At 38.2% G+C, this 21,175-nt stretch overlaps 2 protein-coding genes across 2 annotated transcripts; one reads left to right on the top strand and one right to left on the bottom strand.

Moving 5' to 3' along the window:
• Positions 1 to 608: 608 nt before the first annotated feature.
• Positions 609 to 11,587, bottom strand: LOC121956642 (saccharopine dehydrogenase-like oxidoreductase). The gene is made up of 12 exons (XM_042505018.2): positions 11,113 to 11,587; positions 8,859 to 8,971; positions 7,219 to 7,299; positions 6,584 to 6,713; positions 6,433 to 6,482; positions 5,530 to 5,660; positions 5,126 to 5,243; positions 4,397 to 4,516; positions 4,202 to 4,258; positions 3,088 to 3,199; positions 2,538 to 2,619; positions 609 to 2,102 (listed from the first exon to the last, which is right to left on the bottom strand). The coding sequence occupies exons 1-12, from the start codon at positions 11,309 to 11,311 to the stop codon at positions 2,012 to 2,014; spliced, it is 1,284 nt and encodes a 427-aa protein (XP_042360952.1). The 5' UTR covers positions 11,312 to 11,587; the 3' UTR covers positions 609 to 2,011.
• A 60-nt stretch (positions 11,588 to 11,647) lies between these two features.
• On the top strand, positions 11,648 to 19,290 carry tfb2m (transcription factor B2, mitochondrial). Its single transcript, XM_042504888.2, has 10 exons — positions 11,648 to 11,826; positions 13,379 to 13,741; positions 14,329 to 14,512; positions 14,726 to 14,817; positions 14,962 to 15,115; positions 15,877 to 16,025; positions 16,217 to 16,306; positions 16,812 to 16,871; positions 16,967 to 17,115; positions 18,226 to 19,290. Exons 2-10 carry the CDS (start codon positions 13,454 to 13,456, stop codon positions 18,413 to 18,415), a joined length of 1,356 nt encoding a protein of 451 aa, XP_042360822.2. The 5' UTR covers positions 11,648 to 11,826; positions 13,379 to 13,453; the 3' UTR covers positions 18,416 to 19,290.
• Positions 19,291 to 21,175: the final 1,885 nt, after the last annotated feature.

Raw genomic sequence — 21,175 nt, 5'->3', positions numbered from 1 at the left:
AGGCCGAGAACCTGTACATAGGAGAGAATATGCTGGACTGGAATGGACCTGGAATTTTAGTGATTTTACACCCTGCTGCAAAGCAGCATTTAATTATTTTCATGTTTTAATGACTGGTGTTTTAGGCATCTGTGTGTATCTGGGTCCCCTGATTTAAGGAACCTGTGTTTTAAGAGTCCCAGGCTCTAAGTTAACATTACATGGTGTTGTATGCCTTTTTAGTAGTCTCTATATTTAGATTCAATCAGTGATTTAAGGCCCTGCTTTGTTAGAGGCTTGTCTCTGCCATATTTACAGCTGATCCCGAAGTGCTGCAGAAAGTGTGTGGCAGCTGGACATGCTGCAGAAAGTGTGTGATTACCAGTTAGTTAATGAGATCAGGCGGTGAGCCTGCATAGTTAATGTGATCATAAACTTACTGTGATCTTGTAGAACAATCGCTCACTCTAAGATTCAGCATGGATGTAAAATAGCTAGATAATCTTTTAATATCTTTATTGATGTAAACCACTGATCTAAGATGAAAACCTCTTCCAATTGACATGTGCAGCTGTGCACATGGCTGACATGTTTCCATAAATCTATGCAAAGAAAGACACAAGACTTACTTCTATTAGCAGAGTGATTTTATTTATGAGGCCCATACAAAGCAAAGCACGCCAAAAAAAGAAACACCCTCAAAACATTTCTTGTCACATGCACACAATGCTTAAATGCTCAAACACTCAAACGTGGAAAGCAAGGACCGAGATCACACTGTGGATACAACAATTCTAGTCTGCAGGAGAGAGAAACTTCTTAAGATAAAAGAAAAAACACAAACTTTCCACAAAGTTGTTAACAAAACAGCAGAGAGGATTCGCTCAGTCTCATGAAGTAACTCATGCCATTTCGTGCACAAACAACTAGATGCATTTTCTGGCGGGCCTCAAAAGTGAACGTTTGGATCGGTGAATTGTTGCAACATTCAGTTCCAAAACAAGATTCAAGAAGGAAGGAGAATTTAATGATAGTCTGACTATTATCTGTCAAAAACAATCATGACTTTTAGTTAACAGGCCAAGCCAGGAAAGGCAAGCATGTACGTGCACACGCACGCATACACACACACACACACACACACACACCCACAGCAGGTTTCTATTCTCTGTCGACAGCTCTATTCCACTGAACCAGATTACATGTAGAGCTACCATGTTAGTGCTACTTAGCGAGCAATGCCCTTTTGCGTAGGAAGCTACTGTATGTCACAAGGACAACACTTACAAAGATTGTATAAGTGTACTTTTCGTACACAGTTGACACTGACAGTTTTTAATACAGTTTGTGACATCTGTAGCACTGATTGCAACCCACTTTACTAATCATAAATGATAATCCATGGGAAATACTGCCCAGGACCATTACATTAATGCTATAAAGCTATTAGCTTGCTATATTGTTGCTATTTAATTACATGGGTCGTCAATAGAACTATCCATTCACACCATATAGACTGTATCATGAAGATGTAGCAACTGAGGAGTCAGTTTTTATTCAGATTATGTGGATACACTGTCATTAGAGAATTTGTATCATACACTGTCAGATCATGGTTTACTTTCCATTTGAACAAAATGCCACTAATCAAACTTTGGTATGATGAAAGTACCACCTACCAGCTTTCTCTTTTATCACCTGATAGTGTACAGTGTCAGAGAGAAACTAAAAGTAAACCATTTTCTGTCTAGTTTGGTAAAAATATGAAAAACAATTACATAAACCCAGGCCAAAATTCAAGCAGAGTTAATGGTAGACATTTAAGCCAAACAAAGACCCACAAGTTTCTAAACAAATGAAAAAAAAATGCTCAAAGTACCATCAAAAAGTGTTAGAACGTAATCTGAAAGTGCACTCCATCTCAAGCCCCCTTGTGATGAAATAGTTCTCCTCTAAAACTTTCCAGTTGTTAATATGCATATTAGTAAGTGCTGAAAAACCTGTAGTATGGCATCAGGGAAGGGGACAAACTTTAGATGACAGAGAACTGGATGCCGTGTTTGTTGAGGCGGTCCGTCAGTGTTGTTTTAGCAAAAGCAGCTCCTGGAGTATAAACTCCACCCCTGGAAATGAAAGATGAAAAATTCATTTCACATACAGGTCTCAGAAATGTTATCAAGTGACATTCATGAAATTCATGGATGTTAAAACACTGAACTGTAAACATCAAATCAATTGTTTCTCTGGCTACAGGATGGTCTAGAATAACTTTTATGGTATTGTATTACACAGTGCCATGTCCTCTTTATCAGAAATTATCAATCAACCAGTTCAAATGGTAGCTACCCATTTACATGGACTAGCTAGATAGATTGAAAAATGTTGTTCTCATAAAACTTCCCTCACGTAAATGTGTGACCTATGTATCAGGTCTCACATTGGCTCATCTCGGAGGATTGTTGGAATAGTAAAGTTGCTTTAACAGTTCATGCTGTGCGCTTTATTAGGTATAAAGTCATTTTTTTGTCAGGCAGAAGATGAGGGGTGTGATAACTCACGTCTTGGGCAGGGCTGTGGGTTCGTTGAGGATTGTTAGAGCAGCCTGTACCATGGCGATGGGCGTGGCCACATATCCACACTCTGAGTAATAACAGAAAGATAATTCAATCACCACTAAACACAGCCTGGACAGAACAGAAATACTAAGTATTGAATACAACCGGCTTCACACCAAATTACTTTTTGAGCGATGTCACTGTCACGGACAAATTTACAGTGTCAAAATAAAATGAGTTTTACGAGAATAGTGGCTAGCTCCCGTGATCTCAATCATTTGGTTTAAGGTGGTCAAAAAAGTCAGTCTGATCTGTCTTAAGTCGTTTTTTTTGTCTTGACATTCCAGCAAAATGAATTAAGCTTAGTTTTATCGCTGTATTCAGTGTATGAACATCGTTGATGTCGTTCACATTAGTCCACAGATTTCACATTTTGTTCCTGCGTTCATGGAAGGCTTAAAATATTTAAAACCAAACTGTTTGAGGGAAACCCAAGCATCTGTTGGCTACACCACGTTTAAAAACCTCGTATTATGCTAGGATTTTCAGTTACCTGGTCCCTGAACCAGCGTGCGGATTTTGGCATTAGGTTTTCCCTGGGAGGGGTCCTGTCCCTCTGTGTAGCCCTCTCCATGGAAAGCAAACTGGAAGGATGAAGCCTCCATCTGATACACACGTGAACAAACACGTAACACGTCAGCAACCAGAGCTTCCTCCTCTTAGTATATTAATACCTGCAACGAGGTAAATATCTTGGACATTTTACTATAGAACAAATGACTCAAGCAATCATTCTCTTACACTAGCTCAGTGCGTGACCAGATGGAGTGAAAATGTCTGTTCAGAACTGTATGCCACTCCATACTGCATACTTATGGTCAAACAACAGAAAATAAGCTTACAGAGACTTTGAGTGGCTTATTATGACACTATGAGAATGTTACGACCTCGATGGTGTAGTACAAGTGAAATGTAACTGCCGTAGTCAATACCATACAAACTGTTTTAAGAAATCTTGCGATTTCTTAGAGGAGTAAGGGTAAGTCAGATATTCTCATTCAAATCAACATAGCAGGTTGGTCAGAGTGGCAGCATTTTTGTGTACCATTGCCATTGTAACGAACTGTGACCACAGTAATGGGTTAACTAACAAAGACTTGCAGCGAGTTACTGACCCAAAGAAAACCACACAAGCAATCGTGTGGTACAAAGCATGAGGGACATCTTTTGTGCAATATCTCTAGTGCATTGCTGCGAGAGAGGAATTGAGGATTGCTAGATTTAATGTCTTTATTTTTGTTGTTAGTGTGTTACAATCTCCATTTTCTTTTAAACTAGTTGATTGACCACAAGGTAAACGTCTGTGACCCTCTCATCTTATTCCTATTGTATATATTTCATATTTGCCAGCTTAATGACTCTGACAAAGAAATCTTCTTGGGCTTATCAAACAAGGTTTAGTACTGCATGATAGAGATCCTAGCTGTGGAGACATTGGTGATCTGCAGTGTACTATGTTACATCTTGTCTTTTATCTGGACCCTGAGTCTGTAATAAAGTTTACTGTACTACCTAAACTGAATGGATTTGTTTACATATGCATGAGCACAACCACCAGAGAATAACTGAGTGTATGAACCTTATTTTCTCCTCTTTAAGCACTTTACCTGCTTTCTTGTCGGCCCAGCCTTGGAGAAGACTCCAAAAGAGAAGAACTCTGGGTGCTGAGAAGGTGAGTAAACACATAAGCACGGTAAAATTTAACAGCACACATGTATGGGACCTCTTTGTTTCAATAATAAGCAGAATACTCAGTTGTAGTCAGTTGTAAAATGTAAATAGCTTAAATTCTGTTTTTTTACCTTAATGAGCAGGTTGCGTCCAAAACTGAACTTGACTAAAAGCCAGAAAATCATGCCAGCAAACAACAGCTTGATGACGTTGCCGATTCCTCCGACTCCTGCATACGCTCCGTACTGAACCTAGAGTCAGCAGTGACAAAATATTTGATGCTCAACAAACATAATTCACCCTGTGCTCATATTGGTGCTACCCTAACTTGAAAGCAAGACAGTTGAGGAAATTGAGCTGAACAACACGATGACTCTCAGAAGTAATAAAAAGGAAACTTTCAATAGTCAAAATAACAAGAACTGGTGAGGATAATTTACTGAACTAAAAGTTAAACCATCAAAAGCCATATCTCATTAGATGATCAAAAAATAAATCAATTAAAAAGTAAATCAGCATAACATAAACTGTCCAAAGAAAGTGGAGGGGGAATCACTAAGTCCATGTCCCATACCAATTAAAGAAAAAAAAAATTGAACAAGATAGCAGCATGTTTTTCATTAATACCGATTTTTCTGTAGAGACATGCCTACTGGATTAGAGAATCTCTGTTAACCCAAATTCAAAACCCACTTTGCCCAAAAACTTCATCAATCATAATTGGTTATATCTGAAATTAGACACACTGCTACTGTCTCAATGATGCTTCTATACAAGGACACTCTTAAGAAGTAAAACGTTGGAGGAAAGTCAGTGCAAAGGAAGCGTTACTAAAGAAAACACAGAAATGAAAGACTTACCGGTTTGGCCTGATGTTCCTCTGCCAGGTAGCGTTGAGTTCTCTTCACAACGGAGGGGTCGGAGCCCATGAACGGCACCGTATACTGCTGGATCTCATTGCTGAAGAACAAAGCTCCCCTACAAATACAAACAAAGAAATACGTGCTGAAAAACAGAGACTAAGATACAACAGTGGTCTCCAGTACAGACATACTGTCTCCAACAGTAGTTTTCAAATGTGTAGATTAGCCTACATTTCACTCTGAATGTAAACTGAAGTTTGCTCTGAATGCAAACATACTGTATACTATACAATATTTATTTACCAAGATTGACAAAATTGCAGTGTAAGTAAAACTGAGGAAAAGTAAAGGATCTGATTAATTTAAAAAGGAACCCTAAAAGGCATTTCTACTCTACGTACCTGCGTTTAAGCTTAGAGCCAACGGTAGGGAGAGGTTTGTGATTAAACTTCCTCCTGAGACTTTGGAGCTTGTGGCTGTCGGAGAAACCATAGATAGCCGACTGCCACGTGCCATCATGGATACAACCACCCTGACAGAAAAAGGCAGACACGCACACACCGATACAAAGGGAGAAAATAAGGAGGACGAGGTGACAGAGAGCATGAATTAAATGAAAGAGGATGACATAAATGAGGAAAAAGGAAAAACAAGACATGTTTGAGTTAAATGTCTAATGTGTATAATTTCATGGCATCTAGCTGTAAGGTTGCAGAATTGAAACTTCTCCCATGTGTCAAGCATGTAGGGGAACTATGGAGGCCATTGCGAAACTTGAATGGCCTTATCTATAGCCAGTGTTTGGTTTGTCCATTCTGGGATACTGTAGAGCAACACGCCTAACTCTTTGGAAGGCGACCCGCTCTGTATGTAGATATAGACAGCTCATTCTAAGATTATTAAAAAAAAAAAAACAAATCTTATTTCCAGCTTATTATACACTGATGAAAACATAGCTATGAATTGTTATTCAATTTCTGCCAAGATATTGCCCTAAATCCTACACACTCGACCTTTGAGGAAAAATTACATGATACCACATAAATATATTAAATGAGTATAAAGAAATGGGTAAGACAGGCTCTTTCACTGTTGGACTTCTGGGTAATTGCTCATTTACTCAACTGTAATTTTAATATTTTTGTTTAGTACTTACCTACTTTTTGTACTTTTTCTATTCTTTTGTGGACTTACATTTTGTACAGCGAGGGGGTCCCGGAGAAATGGCATTTCAATCCTGTCTATGTCCTGTATATATGACTGAATTGACAATAATGTTTACTTTGACTAATGCAGTTTCATACCTCATCGCCTGAGCTGACAGTCAGGAAGCTTTCCACCGCAGTCAGTGTACCTGTAGGTGAACACACAAACACACACCATGTTTTAGCAGTGTGTCGGGGGGGTCATCTTAAATGCATCCATGTGTTTGTGTGCGTATCAGCATGTGCATACCCTTGAACTGGTCTCTGGTGTAGAGGACCCCCATGTCCGCAGGTATGGAGTCGAATCCACAGCTCCCAATGATGTACACACCTTTGTCAGCTGCCTGGCTGTTGTAGTTCAACTGCATGCCCTCCAGAAACTGCATAAAACCAGAAGGAACCGCATGCAAATGTGTAGACACACATACAGCTCTTTTTTATTATGTTTCTGCACTTTGTGATGTGCTCTCTTTGTATTTGTTTAAAATTTGTCATTACCAACAGCTGAAAGGTTTTAAATGGTTGCTAAAAAAATATTTGGCACACCTACATTTCCTGTTTGTACAATCCTGCCTAGCAACTTGATTGAAGTCGAAAATATTGTGCAAAATCAATAGTGTAGAGGTCAGTTACTTGAACATGTTTCAACAATATTGTTTACGTTTTGAATATAGGTTGTAAGTTTTGAGGAGTCAAGTGTTTGAGTCAAGAAAACATGCTGATTAAAGGAAATCAGAGCATCTTTTGTTAATTTTAATTATGTTTCATTAATAATATAAGAGCAATATTGAGTTTTGGGTGTAAGATTGAGGTCACATGGAAGAAAAGAAAAAGTATAGCGAAAAATCAACAATATAGCAAAGAAATACAGCACTTTGGGTATACCTGAGGCTCTCCACTGATGTCAATGTGGTGGGCTCCATTCTCCACACAGGCTTTGACCACTGGCTCGCCATAGAACCTGTACTATAAACACACACACACACACATACACACACACACACACACACACACACACACAAATTAACCAATGCACTGTTTTATTTTTTCCTCTTATTTCGCAGATGGCTGATTCCCCATCAACTCTAGTTCTTGTCACTGCTAAATCCCTGTGTTGGTCTGAAGAGGGTGCAGACAAACACATCTCCTCAGACACACACTTAGCTCTGTCAGTTTCTGTTTTATTGTGAATTGTTGTGTCATGGTGTACATGTATTTTAATATGTTGTGATTTTGCAAGGCTTCCTGGTAAAATAATGTTGGCCACTCATTTCAACCTGCCATTAAGCACTCCGTAAACTTGATCAGCCTTCATTGACTCATTTTATTATGCGTTTATTCAACAGAAATCTGGTGTCAGAGAAGCAGTTGGTATAGCATGCATGCATAGACACCATCATATCAAAAACTCAAAGAAACTGTCCTCTGTCGCAGCTCATATCTACAATGTCACAACTAATTTCCTCCCTTGCATATCACAGGGCAACTGGACAGTTCAAGGTCTTTTCACTTAACATTGCTACTAGACAGTGCAATCCTCCACACACAAAGTCGAGCAAGGTTTAAAGGTTGTAAGAGGCTTCTTGGGTTACGAGAACCATGATAATGCAAAAACTATAGATTTCTTCATATCTAATTCATTTTGAATGCTATAGATCCACACAGACACCCCAATGCTGCCAGTATAGCAACAAAGATGTGATCCCTCTGTGGCTTTCCACACAGAAACACTGCAGCTGCAGAAACCTGGCTTTACAGGAAAATCCAGTTAAACTTGTTCATTGTGCTGTCAAGTGTATCATATACACATGTTCAATATTAAATGTACGTCATATGATTCTTGTAGTTCTTATGAGTTGGCTTTCAGTCTGTGGTCTTTAACAGTAAATTGTGTAACTTTGTTTCCAAGGCTGCCTCAGGTCATACGAAACAGTCCGACCTGCAGAGTGAGGAACGTTCTTCACATGTAACACACCATGTTCTTGTTCATGTTCTGGCTGTTATGTAAGACCTGTGGTCTTAAGAATATTATATAGGGTTTCTCAACCTGATAATTTTTGTTTTATTACATTACATATGTCTTGTGGCTTCAACTGGGTGTCTCTGTTTTAACCACACTGGCAAAGTGTTGCTGTGTGCAACAGTGGTGGTTCTTGCAGCAGAAGAATTTGGTTTAAAACAAGAACCTGAATGATGCATAGGACACAAAGCAATGCTGAAAACCTACTTTCCATTCTGACTTTAACACAATACGACTTATTGTGTGCTGCAAGTCAGTGGCCTTCATTGTGTAAATGAAGGCTGCTCTGTGTGTGTGAGAGAGAAAGAGAGAGGAAAAGAGAAAAGGAGAAAAAAAAACAGGGATATGTGGAGCCACACTGATGCAAAAGGGAGATGCCAACATGCCAACGTTGTGAGATGATGTGAGGGAAAAAAATAGTTCATGTCGTGAGTGGGGAGAGAGATCTGTGTGTCAAGAAAACAGAGTCACAGGCGCACACATTTCTGTGTAGTTGTCTACTTACAGGCCCGACACAGTTGAGGACAATCACAGCCTGTTTGCACATGGCAGCCAGAGAGTCTGGTTCCTCTACATCTGCAACGATGATGTCCACCTCTGACCTCAGCTCCGGCTTACCTGCATAAACACACACTTTGTATTGATGGATGCTATACTATATTTTAATACAAATGTTTACAGTTCTCCCACATTAGTCTTGATAGTTAATAATTGAAGATATTCACGATTACCAGGTGTGAATATATACGAGTTGGGTATACCTGTGTGAACATGAGGACACTGTAAATAAAGGAGGAACAACAAACAACGGACTATAACAACACAGGTAACATAAGTTGTCCTACAAAGGAAGGAACTTGCACAAACTATAAAGTTGTTATTAAAATTGCCAATTTGGTTCTTGTGAGAGAAGAGGTACATTTCTGTTTCAAACTGCAGTTTTCAGTGTTTACTGAACGACTGGACCAGCTAACTTGTCAGGCTGAGTGTGTGTATGTGTATGTGTGTGTGTGTGTGCGTGTGTGCGTGTGTGTGTGTGTGTGTGCGCACTGTCATGGAGAGGGATTGCACAGTTTGTTCCATCAGCTGTTGCACACTCCCTGCGGAGAGAGCTGCAGAGGAGGGGACAACAGAATAACTAACTAATCCTCTGGAAACTGACATTACTATCATGACAGCAGAATAGCTCCCTGGTCTTGATTGAGTCATGGACTTTATTTTCTATGTTTAGAGTGTTGCATGGATACAAACTGTCAACCAGGCAAATATACAGGCAGACTTAATACATGTATACTGGTATTCAGTACATATTTTGTTACATATTCCACATTTTAATTGCATTTTGGGGAATTATACTATATTTCTATTTTTGTTAGAGCTGAAATGATTAGTCAGTACTTCAGTTAGTCAACCATAAAATTAATTGCTAAGTATTTTCAAATTTTATTAGCCATTTAAGATGTTTACTAAGTACAAGGTAAAAATAAGTTTGCTGAAAAGCTTCTCAGACAGAATTTCCTGTTTTTCTCTGTTTTGCTTAATTGTGAGGAGCATTTGTTGCAATTAAATAGATAACTTTATATACTAAAAGTTTAATTGATTAGTTATTTACATTATCTAGTAGGAAAACTTGTTACTGTTGCTTCGAGTTGCAGCAAGGCAGTGAGTTACTTGCTAAAGCACATACTCAAGTTCATGATTGGTTTGCCAGCTGGCTGGACTAAGTAAGTGAATAACGACATATCCCTTTGGATACATGGTTTTTAACATTTAATGGACTAAACGACTAATTTCATGATCATTTTAGCTGATGTGACTGTATTAGCAAATGCAGCCATGAATAATAATAATAATAATAATAATAATAATAATAATAATAATAAAAGTAGCTTAAATTATATGGCGTTTCGAAATCAAAATACAGATAATTTGCTGAATAAAGTCTCTCAACAGGCAGAATTTCCTGTTTTTCTCCTATTTGTATGATTGTAACCTCTATATGTTTGACTTTTGGAGGATTGATGAACATGGACTCGGGGCATTCGCAGACATCAAACTGACATCAATTACAAAAAAAAATGATTAATAGGTAGTAGATTAAGAAAAAGTAAAACTGATCATTATTTCCAAACCTAATTTCTGTCTCTTAAGTAATAAAATAAAAATGAATACTGTTGAAAGAAAGCCGATCAACAAACAATATATTTACTCAAAATAATAGTATCAATGCCAACCATTTGCTGGTCACTGTATCAGCAGGGCAACAGCTTACTTGCTATTGTACATACTCAAGTGCCTGATTATTTTTTTTGCCAGCTACCATGACTAAGTAAGCAAATGTAGGCAAATCCCAGGGTATACCAAGTTTTCAATATTAAAAATAAAACAAAGGATTGGCTGCATAGTTATTGGAGTTGATGTGACTGCATTAATATTTGCGCTCCTTTATGACAACAAAACAAATGCTTTAATTAAATGATGAACTTTTTGTTGTAACCTTGCTTGTACTTTGGAGTTCAGTCAGAGTTAAAGGTATAACTCGTGTTGAACTGATCACTATCAGACTTGGATAGATTAGTCAGAACAGGAGTTAAGCAATTTCGATTTGCCGCAGACACACGTAGTATTCTTGTAAAATCAGATTAAATTACTGCATTATCCTTACATGTGACATTACCTCAGTTTAACAGAGGAATTATCCTTGCTGTAGGACAACCTGCTTCCACATACACACCCAATAGGATTGATCAGATACATACTGAGGACTTGGGCGGCCTGCTCCAGAACTTTTTCCAGCTTCTGCTTGCTTCTGCCGGCCACAGCCCACTTCAGAGTCCCGCTCGGACCCTCGGACACAGTCCGGGCCACCTCCTCCACCACAAACTGTCCCGTGAATCCGGAGGCTCCGAAGATCACCAGGTGGTACGGCCTGCTGGATGATGTTTCAACACGCGCCATAGTGACAGCAGAGAGGCCGGAGGAGCTCAGTGCGATACCTTCACCTCTGACAGACTGACAGCACTGCTGCGAGGGTCTGACTGCGCTGCTTTCTCTACTTCCGTAGCAACATTATGCTAATGTGCTAAAGACATAATAACAACAGCAGCAGGGGGTTTCTTTTGCAAAAAAAAAAATCCATTCAAAGACAGTATGTGGTGTTAGGTGTGTATTTTGTGGTTAATTTATGTTTTTCTAGAAATGCGGTACCATTGCCAAATGTTTTTTTTAAAGATTTTTATATTCGCAATGATGCTCTGATGTTAGCATAGCAAAGTTTGTGATTGGTCCTCGCAGTAGTCGCCTGTCAGTGACGACATCCACATGCGCCTGCAGCACCACGAGAGTTGCGCAAACCGCAAACACCGCCGAGGGCTCAATGTCACGGAGGATTTTTACCAAACTGGAAGAGATAAGCCGCTTTTAAATCACTGATATCGATAGATTTGGATGCAAATCGGATATTCTTCAGTAAGGTATGTCGGTAGTTTTTCTGATGAAACGATATTAAATGCATTTTAGCTGTAGGTATGTTAGCTCAGGGCTAGCCGGGTCGGCTAATAACTTTGACATGGTCAATGTAATCAAACTGTTCAGTGCCTTTTCCTAGCAGTTTTTTTTGCGAGGTTGTTGTGCCTCTTGGCATGTTAATCACCAAAGTTTGCGAATGTACAGAGTTAATGACAGTGAGTACCTGTTCAGGGAGGCCGATAGTGTGAGCCGTCACTTTTAGGCGAGGAAGTGAGGGTTTTAACTTACCGCACGGTGCTCACCACGTGCCGGGTGAAAATACTGCACTCACACTGATTTCTCTCCAAAACATGGGAAAAATCATTATCATCATCATAATCATAATGAGCAACCTTTAAGGAAATGCCAGCAAATCGTAATAGATGATCAAGCAATTATCTCAAAATATTGTTAGCGTTTAGAAAAAGTAGTTACACAAATATTTATATATGCATTTTTAGTACTGTCTTTAGTTTATTTTCTTGTCGTTTGTTTTTGTTTTTTTGTTTTTTGCTTATTTACAGATAATTTTATTATAACGTTTTGTTTTGTTTTGTTTTGTCTTTCACTAATTTCTTGCTATTTTGCGCTGATTTTTTAGGTAATTTTTTTGTAACTTATTACTAATTTCTTGCTATTTTTCTTATTAAAATGTAATTTTCTTGTAGTGTTTCACTTGTTTCTTGCTGATGTTTTTTAAAACGTATTTTCAAGTTCCTTTTGTGTAACGTTTTTACCAATTTCTTACACATATTTGGGGCATTTCTTATTAAGAGTGTTAGCCATCAAGTGGTTTGTAACTTAATCACATTGCACATTCAAAGCTTGTCATTTAAAATGTATTCATGTATTCACCCTTTAAATACTCGAGTTCATCCTTAAACAGTTGGACTGACATCAGTTTTCTTGTGCTGCGTTCAGATGCCTTTTACAAGCTTTTAAACCTCTGAGACCTGAGAAAACTGGTGAGATTAGAATTGGCCTGCAAATTGCAAAAAAAAAAATTGTAAAAGGTGACCAAAAAATGACCTCAAAATATTAGTAGATATTAACAAAACAAAGAGGAATAATGTACAGAAAACTGTATTTATAATTCTTATAATAATGTATTTAAAATTATGTCATAAAATATCTGTATAAGTAGTTTCAGCACTCATTTTCTGTCTCTTCTTTACTTTAAAAAAAATATTCTCAGATCATTTTCTTGTAACTTATTACTACTTTCTTATTAAGTTGATTTTAAGGTCATTTTTGTGTAACTTTTCAGATATTTCTCGTTGAAGTGCTGATCGCATTCTTCCTTTGTTTTTGATTTAAAAAAGCCAATATACTCAGGTTTCAAGGGTTAGACAGCATTTTAGCTGCTAGAACCATTTTTTTAACAACAGTTCTGGGACTCTTGCGTGTTGCCCAAGTTATTTCATGATGATACATGTTCAAATATCATTAAGTGTAACTTAAATGTCTGTTTTTCATAAGATTTATCCTCCCATCCTTACCCCCACCCCACCTCTCTAGGCAATGACCTCTTGAAGAGGTCCCTCAGTGTTCCTCCCTCTTACTCCTCTGAAGTTGCAGTTCCACAGGTCCACCATGTCCACCCAGATGTGTACAGTGGTAAAGCTGCTTATGCGCTCTGGTTGTTGCCATACCATCAGAAGAAAATCCTCTTTGCACGAGGCAGTGTTGGTCCCCGTGGGTCCCTCTAAACTCTGTGTCCCTGGGGCTCCTGTGCTTCATAGAAGGGCCTACAGCTTCGACTCTTTCTCTTTGGTCCCTGGTCGACCCACACTTGGCTCAAACTCCCAACAGTCACAAGGAGAAAAGACATCTCCCTCCTCAGCACTCACACACAGGAACCTGTCTGCAGTGGCTTTACAGGTAAGCAAACATATTTTTGGCAATGAAATACATAACCTATCTGCTGTGGATTTACAGATGTCTCATCTTTTGTTTTTGTGGTATTTACATGATGTGTTATCACAAATGATGTATGATCCTCCAACGATTTAGCCATCTCACGTGTTGGTTGCAGTGACAGAAGGGCAAGCCAAACAGCCCGGCCCACCAACTTCTCATAGGGGATCATGACAGCATATTTTAACTCCAGCATATCTGCCTTCTTTTCAACACCATGGTCTGATACCTCCCATAATCAGCTGTTTTTTCCCTTAATTGTTGAGGTGCACAACACATGGCTCTGACCCTGCACCAGGCCTAAATGTTTTGCCCCAAACAGCTGTTTGTATTCTCATTGATACTGTGTTTTAGTTTGCTGTATTCAGTTATTTTATGCTGCTGTTAGGATCCAATTATGCCCTGTTACATTTTCAATTTAGATGGTTTTATTTTAATACACTGTATAATTCTTGAGGTTCTTTTGGCTACTTTGTTTGTGTTTCAGTGAACTGAAAAATGAATAGAAAATTGATTGTTTTCACTCAGTGTCTATTATTATCTTTCTCCAGGGCCAGTATCGTCCTCTGTCTCAGTATGACATCCTGGATCCTGGGAGTGACGAAGCAAATTTACACCTTGTTCAGGCCTGTAGATCAAAGCGACACTTCATAGTGGACCCAGACCTGGCTCAACGGGTAGCAGAGCTTGTGGTTCCTGAAGATGTTAAAACTGTTGTCTTCGATTGTAACCCAGGTGTGTAAGTCACAGAGAAACACAGAGGCGCACTTAATGCATGACCTTTTGTTATTTGTAAATTGGTTTGGTATTTCTATCTAATTTGGCACAAACATTTGCAAACATATTGTTTTTGATTCGGGTGCAATAAAGGAAAATATGTGTACGTATGATTTATTGTCTGTGACACAACATTAAACTGATGGGTGTGTTTGTGTCTGTCTTTCACAGGTCCAGGGGTGTTGACCAGGAAACTTCTTAAAGCTGGAGCTCAGAGAGTTGTGGTTCTTGAAGGGGATAGGGCCTTCCTACCTGACCTACAGGTAACAAACAGCTACGCATCAAACGACTTTTTGTATCTGCAGATAAACTAATCTGGGTCCTACTCTCATTACAAGTTATTTCTTCAGTTAATCCTGTTTCCCTCATGTAACAGTTGGACAAATGATTTTATTTTCGTTTTGTAGTACTTGGAAGCTAAACTCGATGGTCAGCTGGAAACGGTTCACTGTGACTACTTCAGACTAGACCCCATTGGCAGTGGAATCGTGAAACCCCCGGGCATGTTTAGTGACAAACTGTTCACTAACCTGGGAATATCAGAGACTAGCTGGACTGATGGTGAGAAAAACCCAAGACACTGCTGTGTTGTAAATTCAACCTCTCACACATCACAAACATGTTCACAAATGGGGTTTTTGCCCCTGTAGTTCAGCCTCTCAAGTCCTAACCTTACACATCAAAACCATATACAGTACTGTGCAAAAGCCTCGGGCCACCTTAAACTTTGTTAATTTTAGCAAGGTTATACTGATCATACATATTTATTTCTCAGTAGTCTCTTTACAACCAGAACATACAGGAAATATGTATACAGTATTGAAAAATGCTTATATTTTAGAATAAAACAACTTAAGCAGGCTAAAGTTGCAAGTATTTAGTGTGATCTCCCTTTCCACCTAGCATATCTTGAACAATATGATAATATGAGATTTACAACATTAATATTATGGAGTATTTACACCAAGTTGCATTCAAGACATGTCCAACGCTCAATATTGATTGTTTGAGGTACCTTTCATTATGAGTGTACCATTCCATGTTTCACACTAAATATTGACTTAGGTCTAAAGAAGCCATTTTGTTCTGACTTTTTGGTGTTTTAATGCATTGTACACATTCTCTTTATTATTATGTGTTTTTTAATAAAGTGACTCAGTATGTGGCTTTTACACAATAATACAGTCAACAAAATGAACGCTGTCATTGTATATTGCACCTTCCCCCTAAAGTATGTGCTTTTGTGTGTGTGTGTGTGTGTGTGTGTGTGTGTGTGTGTGTGTGTGTGTGTGTGTGCACGCGCACTGTTTGTGTGTGTCTAGACATCCCAGTGAAGGTGGTGGGTATCCTGCCCGCGCGCAATGAGCGTAGCCTGCTACTGAAGATGGTATATGCTTTGTTTGAAAGGCTGTCAGTCTACAGATATGGAAGAATAGAGCTCAACTTCTTCATGAGCGAGAAGGAATACATGGTAAATGAACAAGTGAATTTTTACCTCTGCAGCTATAGAAATGAAAACCACCTTATGCTTTCAGCTGTGGTAATTCCCCAATCACTAGCTGAAGCTGAGGAAAACTTGTGTCTGTTCTTTTTTTTTTTTTAATTATTTCATATTTTTTTATCTTTGTGTAAAATATTTAACAGTTTGTTTTCTCCCATCAGAAACTGGTTGCACCACCAGGTGACATGGTAACCTACAGAGCCTTCGGTGTCTTCTGGCAGATTGCCTGCGATATCGAACTGCTGCACAAGGTATGATGGGAGAGAGGGTGACAAAGAACATTTTGGTGACCATGAAAATGTATTGAAACCAGTTAAAGGGATAGTTCAGATCTTTTGAAGTTGGGTTTTACGCTGTACTTAACAGTGGTCAGTATTAGCTACATTACATGACAGTTGGAACACCTGCTGTCCCTGTTCACAATAGTACATTGCTCAGCTTCCGTGGTGGTAATCCTGCCAGTTATCCAAACTAAGTAGCGTGCCATCCGCCCTAATGTATATGATATACTGACGATGGATAAATACCACATAACCACCTCACTTCAGAAGATCCAAACTATCCCTTCAGAGTTGACATTTAAACACTAGTTTAAAGCAAAGACAACAGTTTATTAGTTTAAAAAGCATGTTACAGTGTTTTACATCCTTGAAGCTAACGCCGTGGATCGTGCCACTAAAGTGTCTACCTTTTCATAAAGAAGATAACTTTGATAGATAGAGTCTTCAATTTGTCAACCTCCTCATCTCTGTGCAGGAACCCTTGGAGTCGTTTGTGAATTCTTCAAAACAGCGTGGACATCCTTCTAAGAAGAAGGTAAAGAAGAGAGCAGACTCATTAACTGCAATGGAGAGTTGACTGGGATTTACTGATTAATATAACGTCTCCCCTCTTCCTCTTCCTTCCCTCAGGTTGCCAACAACTACATGTACCTTGTGCGTCTGTCTCCACGGGCTGATCTATTCTCTACAGGCCTCACTCCTACTAATGCTTTAACTCTGCTGGTGATGATCAAACAGTGTCTAGCAAAGAGGAAGGCCAGGCTTTCTGACCTGCTCAAGTAAGCAATACACGCACACACACACACACACAGCTAGTGAGACAAGCCTGCAGTCAGTTGCACATGTTGCATCAAGGACCTGGGACCAAGTGCATAAACGATATGCACGCACAAAGACCATGTGTATGCCCTTTTCCACATAATTCACACATTCTTCAGAGCAGGCATACACACAGTTTGAGCTGAGATAGTTGTGGGTAATATGATAAGGAAATGGAATAAAGGTTGAGAGACAGAAAACCATGAAGCTTTTTTTTGCCAACTTCACTGATTGTTTTATTTCTCTATTTATTTTACAGCTTACATTGTGTTCTGTAAAATGTCAATCAAAGGAGCACTTATAAAGTTAATTTTAAATTATTTATGAGTGACACATTTCAGCATTATTGTTATTTATCTTATCTCCCTGTTTGTGATTGATTTTATCATGTGGAACATTTTATGAAGTTAGTTTTCATATGAGCACCCCAAAAGAATCATTGATTGTTCTTCTTACGTTTCATAACCAGGGCTCCCACAGTCATGGAAAAAAAGTCATGGAATTAGTAAAAATCAATGAAAATTTTGGAAAAATATTCATTCTTTATACAGTAATGACAAGCAAAATTTCACTGCAACAGTGTTTTGCAAAAATATGATGAATTGGTTGTCCAGACGCTATGAATATTGCGTAAAGACGGCTGCTCTGGCACTGTTGGAGAACCTCACCGATGCAACACAGTCATTAAAATACAGGTTCTTTACTGTATTTCTCACTGACAGGTATAATGAATGGTCAAGTGTCAACATGGAAATGAAAGTTTAAGGACTTTTCTACGTGCATTTATGGTAAACTGCAGGTGTGGAAATGATGCTCATGCCTATGTGCCAAGCATAGCAATGACTGAGATTTATAAAATAGAATCAGATGTACACATAGCTTTATAAATCTGACGAGAAAAAAAGCATATTACTGCCTGTGTACATACACAGTTTTAGTCATGACTCTACACAGAGGTCTGTATATCTGCCCCCTGCTCTTACCGGAGGATTTGCAGACACACAAAGGGCACCTATAGTATTTTCTTTTGTTTACCTCTTGCTTATTCTCCCTCTCTTGTGTTTTTTTAGTCGGTGGTCTCCAGGCAGTGGCGGAAAGCTGTTGTTGGAGATGGGTATGGATGAGGACATACGGACAGGCCAAGTATATCCAGAGGAGTATCTTAACCTCTTTCTGCTGATGGACAAGAGTCAGGAGTTCACACAGAGCTGGCTTTATGACGAGATTCTGGAGAACCCACTGAGGCAGGGCTGGGTCTAAAATATAGACCTACAGGTTATGTGTACAGTTTTGTAGAAATTAAATTCAAAAACAGACATGCATAATTAAATCATAATTTGATTTAACTCAGAATAATATAATGTGTGATGAAGTAATATGGGGGACACAGAAAATACATGCATACATACATGCAGACACAAAAAAAGCAATAAAAAATTCTCATGAAATGAACGCAGAAGAATAACTTCATCTGGCATTTTTGTTACCTGACATACTACACTTTTGTAGGAAGTCAATGCAGTGATGAAGTTTGTGACTTGCTGTAAGTTGGGGTGATATAGCCATTAGTTCATATGCCCCCCTATGTTTTGCTGAGCTGGGAGTCTTATGAGGTGAAATGTAAGACAAAAACTTAGTAGCATAAATGATTCTTTTTTGGGGGGTCTTCGTTGAGATTTGTTTCTTTTCCAGTGGGATAAAAAAATGGTTTCTGCCCTGAAAAGATTTAAAATTGTTGCAAAATAAAGGTCATATGATTATCCTGGGAAAGAAAATTCCCTGTATGAAGATGAGCAGCATGTCCAAGGTGGATGGAAAAAAAAGCGTCATGGATGCACCAGGTCATGCAAATGATTTTGTAACTCAGAAATGTTCACGTATTCAAATGATTGATAAAACTGCAGTTTTGCTGATGCAGCATTCTGTGACAGCGGACAACACCACCTTGTATGTATCCTGTATTGCGTAATTTTTCCAGAGTGTCAGTGCAAGATCATTTTTGATTGTATAGTGTTAAGTCTGATATTTTTATACATTCATTGTGTGTGCATAAGCTTTACTGAAATATGTCAAAAACTGTGTAATCTGCATATGTGAAATGATTTGTGAAGAAATAATTAAATCCGAATTTCATATGTGGTGTGTGTGTGTGTGTGTGTGTGTGTGTGTGTGTGTGTGTGAGAGAGAGAGAGAGAGAGTGAGTGTGTGTGTGTGTGTGTGAGAGAGAGAGAGAGAGAGTTGGGAGGGTGAGGGGGATATTCTACCACGACACATCAATACACATATGTGTGTTTTGCTAAAAAAAATTTATCAAAAGTTTTGATAAAATTCAGTAGCTAATGATTTATGATTTTTTAGGATTTCATCATAAAAAGGTGTGTCTTCGAAACTCAGAAAGGTCTTAACTACTGAATAGTTGTGGTGTCAGTGTGTGGAAATAAAAGTTTTTACCTTATATCAGACAGCTCAACAACATTAAACACTGCTTTAAGCCAAATGCAAACAGCATTGGTTGTTTTTATTTTCAGAGAACTGTATTCTGGTCAGGGTGGAAAAACTTCTGAACATTAATTTACATTAAGTAGGCTACTCATGGTTAAACCTGCTTCTGAAAACTGGCTTTACAAGTGCATCAATTTTAGGTAGGCAAAGTCATCCAGTAGGCCAGATTGAACCCTTTAGCATGCCCGTTATGTCCCATGGGCCACACACACACCTGCAAATACACAAGCATAATGAAATGACACTGAACAAGGGCAAATTATTTCTTTTACTGTGGAACTTTTGTGTAGTAAGAAAGCTTTGGATTAATAACAGGTTGCTGTTGCTAAGGCACTGCCAAAACCTGAGTTTGGTGTGGTGATGCAGCATTACTACACAGGGTGGAAATGAATAGAAAAATACACATATGATGACAATGAGAAGTATACTGATGTGGGAAAACTGAGACACATTGTTGAAACTGCACTTATTTTTCAAAAGATATCTCAGGCTGTTTATCATCTGTTTCGTAAATCAAGTACATTCTGGAAACAATGAATGTTTCCAGAATGTACTTGTTCTCTACACTAAACAAAAGGAAAAAAATTTGAAGTGTACTTATGTATAGGATATTATGCGATGGTTGTAAGGAGTCAGGCTAAATCTACTTTTATTCTCTGGCTGCATGTGGTGTTATATTAGGTTGGTCACGTTGCATTTAAACCATTTCTATTTTTGGAACAATGTGCTCATATGTCATTAAAGCTTGAGCTATCTGTCTTTATTTCATGCACACAAAGCAGGGCAAGGCAAGTGAATTTATACAGTACATTTCAGCAACAAGACAATTCAAAGTACTTTACATTAAACATAAAAAGCGTAGAGACAGAGTGCAAAAGAAAGACATAAAAAATGAGATATGAATACAATTAAAAACATCATTCAAGAGCTAGACAAAGGAAAATAAAAACCTAACTAAGACCAGCATACAGTACAATAATGTAAATTACAGTGCAGTGCAAGAAATGAAGAAATATTTGATTTAATGAAGAATCAACTATTTTATTGTAAAGATGATTTGGTAGATTTGAAGCCTCATTTAAAGGGTTTGGATTCTCAGAGGGTGACTGAAGGGGCTAAATCCGTTATCTTTTTATTTTTCTATATTATGTGTCATGTTACTTGTCAGCTTTTTTTTTATTTTCTGGTTTGTTTGTTGTTGTTTTTTAAATAGTATTATTATTATATTGAATATTATGTATATGCAGTATTATATCCCTCCTAATATTATCTATACTCTGTATTTTCCTCATCTTAAGTATTATTTTCTGAGCCCCTCTTCTCACTGTTCTTTCTCAGCTTTGGACATGCATGCACCTAAACACATGTACTGAAAGAATATTATCATGCCTAATTATCTTTTGCATATATATATATACTCTTTGCAGTATTGTTAAGAAAGGCCCATGCCAAAAATAAACAAATTTTAAAAAATAAATAAATAAAACTCAATGTACTGAGTGTCTAAACAGTAGAGGG

The sequence above is a fragment of the Plectropomus leopardus genome, chromosome 1, assembly GCF_026936395.1.
Source record: "Plectropomus leopardus strain MGB_pleo_1.0 chromosome 1, ASM2693639v1, whole genome shotgun sequence".
NCBI classification, from domain to species: Eukaryota; Metazoa; Chordata; class Actinopteri; order Perciformes; family Serranidae; genus Plectropomus; species Plectropomus leopardus.
Note: the sequence above shows the minus strand (reverse complement) of the source record. Positions and strands in the feature narration are given on the sequence as shown.

What these genes read in the sequence shown, in the direction of transcription:
- tfb2m (XM_042504888.2), top strand. Translation starts at nt 13,454, where the DNA reads ATGTCCACCCAGATGTGTACAGTGGTAAAGCTGCTTATGCGCTCTGGT. An exon ending in TGTCTTCGATTGTAACCCAG is followed by an intron (nt 14,513 to 14,725) that starts GTGTGTAAGTCA and finishes TGTCTTTCACAG; the next exon opens with GTCCAGGGGTGTTGACCAGG. An exon ending in CCTTCCTACCTGACCTACAG is followed by an intron (nt 14,818 to 14,961) that starts GTAACAAACAGC and finishes TTCGTTTTGTAG; the next exon opens with TACTTGGAAGCTAAACTCGA.
- LOC121956642 (XM_042505018.2), bottom strand. Translation starts at nt 11,311, where the DNA reads ATGGCGCGTGTTGAAACATCATCCAGCAGGCCGTACCACCTGGTGATC. An exon ending in GCAGGCCGCCCAAGTCCTCA is followed by an intron (nt 8,972 to 11,112) that starts GTATGTATCTGA and finishes GTGTTTATGCAG; the next exon opens with GTAAGCCGGAGCTGAGGTCA. An exon ending in GGCTCTAAGCTTAAACGCAG is followed by an intron (nt 5,244 to 5,529) that starts GTACGTAGAGTA and finishes TTGTATTTGTAG; the next exon opens with GGGAGCTTTGTTCTTCAGCA.